Below are 11410 nucleotides of genomic sequence, written 5' to 3'. Positions count from 1 at the left end.
ATCTTTGTACCATGTCTCAACAACATTGGTTAAGGAATATTTGCATATGATTAAGCCTCAAAGACATGAAAAAATCCAAAAATGACCATCGGGCAGCGATATTCGAAAAAAATGACAATCTGGCAGCCATATTGGAACATGTCACGAAGTAAATGACATATTGTATGCCATAGTGCTTGATCTTTGTGCCAAGTTTGGACAAAATGGGTGTAATGACCTTTGAATTACGCTTCAAAGACATGCAAAATTCCAACAAAATGGCAGTTCTGCAGCCATATTGGATCCTATCACAAAATTAATTGATACATGCATATGCATGCCATAGTACGTGCTTTGAATTTGTGCCAAGTTTGAACAAAATCGGTTCAAGGATGTTTGAGTTACAGTTCAAAGACATGAAATAATCGCAAAAAAATGGCCGCCTGTCAGCCATATTGGATCATTTCACAAAATAAATCGGTGTTCATATGAAGGGCATACTGTTTTGCTTTGTGCCAAATTTGAACAGAATCGGTTCAAGGATGTCTGAGTTATGGTTTAAAGACATGAAAAATCGCAACAAAATGGCCGCCTCACGCCCATATCGGATCATATCGCAATATATTTTACATGCATATGTAGGCCATAGTGTTTTGCCTTTGTGCCTAGTTTGAACAGAATCGGTTCGAGGATGTTTGAGTTATGGTTCAAAGACACGAAAAATCGCAAACAAAATGGCCGCCTCACGGCCATATTGGATCGTATCGTGAACTTATTTGACATGCACATGTAGGCAATAGTGTTTTGCCTTTGTGCCTAGTTTGAACAGAATCTGTTCAAGGATGTCTGAGTTATGGTCCAAACACATGAAAAATCGCAACAAAATGGCCGCCTCGCGCCCATATTGAATCATATCGCAAAATTATTTGACATGGATATGAAAGCCGTAGTGTTATGCCTTTGTGCCAAGTTTGAACAGAATCTGCTCAAGGATGTCTGAGTTATGGTCAAAAGACATGAAAAATCGCAACAAAATGGCCGCCTCGCGGCCAAATTCGATCGTATCACAAAATAAATCGACGTGCATCTGTAGGTCATAGTGCTATGCCTTTGTGCCAAGTTTGAACGAAATTGGTTCAGCAGTGTCTGAGAAACTGTTGATGACGGACGGACGGACGGACGGACGGACGGACGGACGCACAGACGGGACCCAATCTATAAGTCCCCGCCGGACTTCGTCCGCGGGGACATGTGTAATAATTAAAAAACACATTCAGTAAGTCATTCTCAATAGATGCCGAGTGAATTAGGTTTTGTCTAACAGTGCATGATCATTATCAACAGTTACCATTATATGTAACCTACAATGCAGCAGACATAATCCACAGTATCAGTTACCATTATATGTAACCTACAATGCAGCAGACATAATCCACAGTATGTCTCATTGTAGTAATAAACCACTTAGTAATATTGTATCAAACACATTTACACTAATCTTTGGCCTGTTTCACATGTTGCATCTTTAAAAAGAAATTCTAGACAAACAATCATTAATTTCTTCAAAATTTTAAATGTAAAGCTAGGTGTGATGAACACCTGGAAAAGGACAAATGTATTTCCACATGGACGTTAACACACTTTACACTATTCTCCCCAGTGATGATCTTATTATATTCTACATGGAATTATTGACTTATATGCCTGGTATTTACATTTACGAACAATTTAACATTTGTGGAGGTTACTCACACTCAAATTCCAAATTGTATCAACCAACAGTAACAGTAGGACAAACTGATTCACAGAATGAAACTCTTTATTCAAATAAGTCTGTGTTAAGAAATTTCACAAATTATTGAATCAGGTTTTGTAAAGACAAGACATTATTAATCTACTTATTACAATAAAAACTTCAATATCAACTTCACAAGTCTCTATATCATACATTTGTCATCTCAATACCGGTATGATGATTTTCAAAACAAAATTGTGCTCTGTTCTCATTCCAAATTTGATAAATGTAGCAAATGGATATTAAAACAACAAGATGTGTGATCACAACTTTCCATAATGAAGGCTAGCATGGCAGGAAAATCCATCCCCAGGATATCAAACGGTGTATGCTCTACCTTTCACTGACACATAACTCAATGATATGACATTCCTGTTGATTAATGGATTTCCATAATATGTGTATTCCCTGTTGACTGACAAAGACATCAAAATACATTCTACCATTATTGATTTGTGTAAAACAAAGCCATAGCTACACTATTCTTATGCCTTGAGGGAATTTGCACTTTGACCTTTTTTAGACTTCACATTAAGGTAGTATGCGCCTCTAAAATGAAAGACAAACTGTTGCCCAAAGTTTCCTCGATGAAACTTTCAACCATTCTCTTTCAATATCCAGCATAAAAATCAGGGGCTCACCATGCAAATTTTGGTACCAGAAAACAAATTGCCATAAATTTGTCAAATAACGAAATTCAACATGACCGCCATCCTTGTGTTAACTTTCTGATTTTTACAAAAATAAGACGGCGAAAAATTTATTTTCTTCGACAAATGCATGCTTGTCGAAAAGAGCATTGTAAAAGTTTGAGGGTCAAAATATCTGTCCCGAAGGCGCATTCTACCTTAATGTCTAAAACATAGGGCCAAAGTCCCTGAAGCTACTATAGACATGGATACAAAACTAAGTATTTCCTGCCTGTATGAAATTATCTCACTAAAGTCATCCTAGGGACCTGTAAACCAAATATTAAAGCTGTCTGACCAGCGGTTTTGAAAAAACAAGCCACCCAACAGTCAACAGAGCTCTGCTGTGCTATGTAGAGAATAACTTTTTGTGACACATGTAATGATGAAGAAGGTGGATATCTTTGATAGCTCATTTCAGGATGGTCTGACGAAAAATGGCAAATTTAGCTGCAAAAATACAAAATTGAAGATTTCATCATAATTTCAATACATTACATTAAGATAAAGCCTAGGAACCTGTATACCAAATATCAAAGCTGTCTGACCAGCGGTTGTGAAGAAGATTTTTAACCAAAAATGCCTTTTTTGCGCTAATTTGCATATTTTCAACAATATCAACAAATTAAAAAAAAAACATTTCTCATAGTCATATTTTTCATCTGCACAACAAATATCAAATCAGTGAGTACTGCGGTTCTCAAGATATTTGAGTGGACGGACGCCTCACAAACGGACATACATACATACATACATACATACATACATACATACAGACTGACGACGGACGCCGGACAGATACCCAACCCAATAGCTTCTATAAACTATTGTCTATAGCAGCTAAAACTGAAATATCTCAATGCAGATCTTGCAGAAGACTATTTGAGAGCATATTTGGACCTCTATGTCGTTCAAATTATTGAAGAACATATTGTTACGGTCTGTTCAGAAACAAGGTCCTATAGATAAAGAGATAATTGAATTCAATCCATAAAGACTGAACAGTTAAGAGAATGGAAGACAATCATGCCTACAACTTCAGTGAAATTTCTATCTTTACATTGTTTGATAAGAAGTGTTTGTCCACATACAGGTACTGTTCTTGCTGTGCAAAGTTCATAGAGACAAGATGGGAGCTTTCTGAAGAATCTGAAGTCATGACTGTCCATGAGTCTCTAACAAAATGACAGTTTAGCTTTGGCATAAAAGTAGTCAACACCCAATATATTGTACTGGTATAGCTGATGAAAAACAACATGTAAGAAATGAAAAATGATAATTTCACATAACTTGGTTGAAACATGCATGAAAAAATACACTGGGATAAAACTGCCCAAACCCTGAGCCATTTTTTTCTAAGATCACTGTTATATTACACAATCACTTCCTTACAACAACATGTTTGGGCTGTTCAAATTGTGTCATTGGTCTACCACCAGTACCACAGGTTCCAACACCTACTCTACCAGACACTGAGTCTGGTGATGCAAATATACTCCTCTTAACCAGTCCTTTTTTGGTTTTTGAAAAAGTCTGCAAAGATAAAACAAGAGAAGTGTATTTTGTAAGACAATTTGCATCCATATCCTTACAACACGGTGAGTTACTCACATAAAATACTATTTGTTCAGGTATTTTGCAGTATTTTAGATTTTTATCATAACAAGGTGTTATGGGCTTTTTATGTATATATTTTCTGAATAGGGCAAATTTATTTATTTAGATATATACTTATTTATTCAATCTATCTACAAACTTCATACCACATAAAAAGATCAAGGACAGATACAGTGTATCAAAAGAGATCAGTCTAATTTTATAAAAGAATGATAAAAACTTGCAGTCTATCGAATAGAAAGCAAAAAGTGAGAAACTGGTGATACAGTAGACAGACCAATTCAGTGATACAGTTACACTTACTTTATTGTTAAACTGTTGCCATTTGGATTTTTCATCTTCTCTCTGTGTTTCTAAATCTTTAACTCTCTGTGCTTTCTTGGCAGCTTTCCTCCTTTTGTACTCTCTCTGTGCAGCTATTAATTCTTTTCTGTCAATATCAATAACAAACACCCATTTACAGCTGTGTCATCATCATACACCGTACTCTCTAAACCATTATCCCACACTACTGTCTCACTACAAACCATACAATCTTGTAACAGTGTGTAGCCACGATACCACTGCAATTACTTTTAAGTGGGCGCTTCACCCAACACAGCATATTTTGCTCAAAAATCACTTTTTTGCAAATATTTATTCAATTTCAATTAATTTGTTAACCCAAGATTAAAATATTGGTTGGGTTCACCTTGTAGCTTGTCAAGCAGCCAAACGTTGCATGATAAAGAAGTGTCAATTTATGCAAATGTATGCAAATCACCCGATTTCCTGGCTTCTTTTTCCTCCCAATTTCAAAATTTCAAAAGAATTTAACTCCACTCTGGCTGGGTCAAATTTTCTGAAATTTTCACATTATGTTCTTTAAACGCTAATTAACCAAACGACTAATTTGTTTGGTAATAAAGTTCTTACTTTTTGAATAAGAGGCATTTTAATAATGCTTATCATGATTTTAATCAATTTTTAGAGTGTCAGTCTTTAACCCCTACCATTTTAGAATGAGGATAGATAATGCCAAATAAAATAGTCATTTTTTCTACATATACTCTTCTTTCAAGTGAAATGTTACATTTTAGAAAATAGTGTCAAGTTTTTGACTTAAATTAATTGTTATCATTAATACCAATATTGAGGTTTTTTACCCCAAATATACACCCACTTCAATCTTTGAGTAAACTACTGCTTCCATACTAAACTTTAGAGTCTCTGCTTTTTGAAAACATATAGTATGAGGGGGTTTCCTTGTCATCTTTGATGAGAAATATTGCTTTGAAAAAAACTGTTGGCAACATGCAGCTCCACCTTAAACTGACTTGTTGATGTAATACTTCAATGTTTGATAGGCCATTGTCATTGAAATATAGTGGAATTAAATTCTCTTCAATGTAGTTTGCACTAATTCCATAAGATGAGTTTTCATTCCACAGTTTGATTTTCCCTCAGTTTATAACTAAATGGTATCAGTGAATCATGAAATAAAATCTATCAAAATAGCACATTCACAAGGATTTCCAACTGCCAGGTTTCAAGACTGTATACAATGATTGCCAGAACAGGGATACCAACAATTTCAAAATTTAAGTTTCCCTCCCCTCTTAACCTGAAAGGGCCAGTAGCTGGAACTTTTGATTATTTTTCCACCATCTTTTGTTTTCAACGTCAACTACAGTTTCTCGTTCTACTCTCCAAAGCGTGTTGAGATACACCGTATTCAGCTTGTCCACTCAGCTTGTACATGTGTACACTGCATTATTATTGTTGAAAAATGACTTTTAGTCAAGATCAAAATTGAAATGTCAGAAATAACAGTGCATTTTACAAGTATAGATGCTGTGTTGACCAGCTACAAAGTCACTGTTTCAACATGCTTTGGAGAGCAGAACAAGTGCTTGCAATTGACATAGAACAAAAATAGTGATAAACATTATCAAAAAGTTACAGCTACTTGCCCTTTTTCACACTATAAATTTGAGTTTGATTCTGTCAGTGATGAAATGTTCAACAAGAATTCATGCAGCTATGTACAGGTTTTGGAGATAGTATGGGCATAGCATGTTATAGGTTTTGTCAGTAAAAATCATGTTTACGGTATCTTGATTTTCAGGGGCCTTCAACTGTTCAAGTCTTTTTTTGAAATGCAACACAAGGGGACACGATATATCTCGCTATATTAATCAACTTGACCTGATGATGACATTTGAACTTGGCAGGTAAGGGTTCAAAGAGACATTGGGTGATTTCATTTATCAACTTACTTTGACTTGGGTTTATCTAAATGTGCTTCAGTTGACGTCCGTTTAGTAGCATCTGTATCTTTCACATCGGCTACTTTCAGAGTTGATAGCTGTAAAGCAAAGCAGATCAGTCTTAGTCACTGTTGTAAATACTTTGAGGAATAAGTTCAACTTGTGATAAACCCACTGAATCTTTGCAATTTGTACATACACAAACTACCATATATATGTTTAGCTTTAAACATGCTAATGCAAATTGACAAAGAAATCATCCTTTTTGCCTTGATTACTGTAAACTTGTTTTGACTTCCTACTCACACTTCGAATCCATTTCTAGCCATCTTTCATGAATCAAACAATCCACAAACAACTTTGTTCTTTCATTTTCACCATATATATAATATGGCAAAGTCTACATTAGGATTGTTATTTGAATTTCTGCTGCCCAGAACAAAATCCAAGATTTAAAATCTCTGTCATCATCTTTTCAACTGTCACAGTCAGGTATTGCCCTGATGTGTGTACCATACCTTACCATTAACCCTTATCCCAACAGGCCTGTCACTTGCAATCTGTCAAATCAGTGAAAAGTCATATTTAGCCAAAACCTACGTGTATTTTCACCTACTTGCTTGTATGTCATAGCAGAGTGAGTCAGTCAAAGTCATGTTTACAGATTCCATGTTGTCAGGGGCCTTCAAATGTTTAGGTCTTTGTTAAAATGCAACATACATTTGTGACATGTTATGCCTCACAGATTTTTACTAATTTGACCTGATAGTGAGATGGACTTGGTAGCATAAGGGTTAAGGTTATTTCAAAGTCAATCACTGAACATAACATGTCATTGATAACGCCAGCCATTGTTTGGTTGGACTTTAAAGTGAGACAAAACACCTTTTAATATCACTTACAGTCCAAACAGAATATGAAAGGAGATGAAGAAAAATGACAATTGTGTATGTCAAGGACAATACAAGCAAGGACCCTCGTACTCAAGTAATACATTCATATTAAATTACTGCCATCATGACATCAACCTGAATTTGTATTTATATCTCCGAGAATCACAGTTACTTTACTTGGGGTAGAGTAACCATGCAAAAATAGACTGAATGGATAAACAATGGACTACCACTTTGAAAGTATAGGGCTTTATGTAATTCACTTCAACCCTATCACAGAAATGCTGGTAGAATCTAGTTCTCATCACAATTTCATGCAATGTTAGTCCAAAAAATTGAACACTTTCAAATTATTGTCATAACCTTTCCCATCTCTTAAATGGTTTTAACAACCTCCATATTCACATTGCAACCTGAAAATTAAGTGAATTACTGACAATAAAATGGTGCCACAGACTTTTGACAGACAGATTAATTTTGCTAAAATACCTCTTTTTTCCTGTCACAAAGTTTATCTGTGTAAATCAAGATTGATTTAACTTTAACAACTGCCAGAAAGACTTTTAGACAAAAACTGACATGAATTTATGAAAATTGATAGAAAACCTTTTATCTTTGGACCACCACCTTTAATGATTCAGGCAATGTCAACAACACACACAAAGTTGTAATGCATTCTCTTGTTCATCAATATCTCTCCAAGTCAAGTTATAAGATAAAGAATACTTTGAAAGGAAAACTGATTTTAAATTTTTGAAGGAAAGAAACTCTTGTAAAGATGTCAAACACCCTTATTTTTTTATTTTTTTCATGTGAATCACAAACACGAGCTTTAATTCATAGAATCTAGATGATCAAACAAACACTGAAGAGCATATAATTTCAAAACCTAGTAGTAGTAGTAATCTGTATATAATTAGACTACTAGTAGGTCAAAGGTCAGGGTGTGACAATCACTTTAAACCTTACACTATAATGGTTAAGCAAGTTGCAGCAATGAAGTAATGTCCTTTCTGTTCAAATTTAACAGCTTCTAAAATCTGCACATTTAGAATGTCCCTCAAAAAGTATGACGTGTGTGACTGCTAATTTTAACCTGTTCACTCCTCATTCCCTGTAAACCAGTCCATAATTACCATTGACAACAATGGGTTTGGATCAAACCATTGTGATGAAAAGGTTAAAACAGGGTTTACGATTAGCCATTGTGTAAGAGTAATTTCAATATTTCAAAAAAATAGACATCCATATTAAGATCATTGATGGACTTAAAGTAACTCAGAAAATCAAACAAAACTTGTAGTGATAATCTGGAGTAAAAGTTCATCAAAAGTTGGCATACTTCAAACAAAATTTGACTGAATAATGGTAAACTACAATCCAAAAATATAGGATTTATAGACTGTGACATCTGGACAGTAGTCAAAAATTCATGTTCTTGGAAAAAAGACATGAATGGAATAACAAACATCAAAGAAACTAGTACCAGTTTAGCGGTTGTGCAGATTTTTGTAATGCTCCTTGCTAAAGATGTCAAAAGTTACAAAGCATTTCACATTTTGAAAATTGATATGGAATAAGAAAAACTAAAGAACACAAAATCTGATGAAGATTTCACAATAAAGAACATGCTTGTCATGAAAATCCTTTTGAGATACCAAGGGAAACCTAGGTAGACTGTACTTGCTTACCGCCCTCAATATTTACACTGAAGAGCTGTAGTAAGAAAATGGCATCCATCAAGTTTGTCTTCAGTGTGTCAAGAAAGTTTCTTTAAAGTGAAGCTGTAGTGATCACTTACATTGGAATTGATGGCCACAGCATAAGCCCCTGAGTCAATGTCAGCTGACAAAGGAAACAAGCAACAAAATACAAACATAAACTCTGCTCATATCCAATGAATTCAAGATGACGGAAGAGATGTTTGGAAATAATCATCTCAAAGAAATATCCAGGAAATATCAATCACTGTCTTTGCACTTACTAATTCAGGGTTGTTCCTTCCCAACTGGACATGGCTCAGGCAATAACGTATTGTAATTGTGATGAAATACAATTTCAAAAAGAATTTGCATCTTTGAGGATCAGAATAGAACAAAAGGGAATATTTTTAAAGGTAAAAAGGTTTCCTTTAATATTTAAGCTAATATATCAACGACAAGTTCAAATCTGTCTTACTGGTTTGATACATTGTTGCTGATGTTGAGTCAATGAAGTGATGATAACATTGTGACTTACCTGGACAACTTCTGTATTTCCATATTCATCAAATGTCACTGTAACTTCTCCATTATCATTGATGTCATCTATAATTGCATTGTAATATCTGTAATCATCAAAATATTGAAACACTGTCATACAATTAACTGAAAGACTACATTAATAACCATTGCAATTTGGTGATTAATCCCTAATCTTGTCTATATGCCTTTGTTTTCAATTGTACTCATTTGACAAAGATTGCCATTTCAGGGCAGTGGTCTTCAAATATAATTTTCACAACATATCAGCCAATTTTCATAAAATTTCATAATAGTAAATGTGTATAAAAAATGGCCTCATCATCAGGCCAGTTTCCTTCACACAAAAAAGTTCAAATGAATTCACAATTCCACACATTTAAGTGGACCAAATTGCATTAACTTTTCTATGAAAAATATTCAATGAATACAAGTTCAGTAAAAATATTATAGAGATTTAAATTCTCTGACATGAAGAGATACACATAATAAAGAACGGTGCTCCAAAAAAGTGTTCATTTTCTTAACAACAGAGAAATTGGACTAAATTTATAGAGGCAGCTCAATAGCTGTATACTACTTCATTGCACCTCATTTGTTTGTGGGTAAATTCAACTATCCTACACACATGTACTGGTTATTTTGAAACCAAACTTCACTGAACAGTTTGTTTACCAGGGTGTGTTGACACGATCAATGACCAGAAACAAGTTTACATTTCATGACACTGTAGCAATGACCCACTCACTGTGAACTGGTGTATGGAAAATTGGCAGCAAGATATTTGGTATAGTACCATTTCACAGATACAACACACAAGGAAAGCATACTGCCATTGGTCTCTCTGTACCATGCCAGGGTTAGCGGTAGGATTTTCAAGTTAGTAGCCACACTTACTCAGTGTGGCTAATTTGGTCCTAATTTTATTAGCCACACGCAACTTTCATTAGCCACACATACTAAATGCTGGTAGAAACATGCTTCAGTCTTCAAGTTTTTGATGTGATACATTCATAAATGCATACATATACATATATATATATATATATATATATATATATATATATATATATATATATATATATATATATATATATATGAGATACATGAGATTATACATTTCTTTTTTCACTGCAAAGGCTACACAGACAGTAGACATGATGTTTAAGTAAACTAAACATTTGTAAAAACACATTCAGAGACACACAAGACCTTATAAACATTTTTCAAGAACAGACAAATCATCATTATGTGATTTGGGAAAATTGTTTGAACTCAGACCAAAATAAAAATGAAAAAGAGTAAAATATTGATGAACATGTTACATCCTCATCTATATATACTCTTTTGTTGTTGATTTTGCAAACCCTGTATTGAACTTTATGATCAAGATCCCCAATTGGGATAGGATTTCAATAAAGGCTTACATGTACTTCACTTTACTTTACATGCCTACCTTAGTTAAACCCCGATACAGAAAGGTGATGAGCGTATAATAGATCATTACAGTTAGTAAAATTAAAAGGTGTTACAACAATGAGACATTGAAGTTCCCGCGACAGCATCGTTAGGAAAATGGCACGTTTTGCCAGTACCTTCATGAATCTGTGTCCTCCGTACCCCCGTTACCTAAATAGAATAGTCCCACTCCGCACATCCGCCATTGTTATTCTCACTCAAGGCCACGATGCGACGTTGGTTTTCCTTCTCTAAATATGCAATTTCATTTATTTGACACTATTATCCTTTCATCAGTGAACAGTTTTACTGTGACTATTACAACTTTCACTGCTATGTCGTTGTTTTCACAAGATGTAGAACGTTTGATATTGCAATGTCGACTTGCTTTTATGTGCAGTCAATGCACATACCATGCCAGTTACACGCACTATGCTGTTGATCGAAAGCATACACGACGTCTTTGTTTCACGTTTACTTTTTACAAGTT

The 11410-nt window shown here is 34.6% G+C and overlaps 1 protein-coding gene across 1 annotated transcript in view; it reads right to left on the bottom strand.

Moving 5' to 3' along the window:
- Nucleotides 1-1780: 1780 nt before the first annotated feature.
- Nucleotides 1781-11410, bottom strand: part of LOC139116270 (survival of motor neuron-related-splicing factor 30-like) — a 14246-nt gene continuing 4616 nt past the window's right edge. The window contains exons 4-7 of the mRNA XM_070678863.1: nt 9461-9548; nt 6339-6427; nt 4384-4510; nt 1781-3996 (exon numbers count right to left, since the gene is read on the bottom strand). Of these exons, the coding sequence (XP_070534964.1) occupies nt 3844-3996; nt 4384-4510; nt 6339-6427; nt 9461-9548 (457 nt within the window). The 3' untranslated portion in view covers nt 1781-3843. The remainder of the gene's footprint in view (nt 3997-4383; nt 4511-6338; nt 6428-9460; nt 9549-11410) is intronic.

The sequence above is a fragment of the Ptychodera flava genome, chromosome 17, assembly GCF_041260155.1.
Source record: "Ptychodera flava strain L36383 chromosome 17, AS_Pfla_20210202, whole genome shotgun sequence".
Classification (NCBI taxonomy): Eukaryota; Metazoa; Hemichordata; class Enteropneusta; family Ptychoderidae; genus Ptychodera; species Ptychodera flava.
The sequence above is the reverse complement of the archived record's forward strand: the minus strand, read 5'-3'. Positions and strand labels throughout refer to the sequence as shown.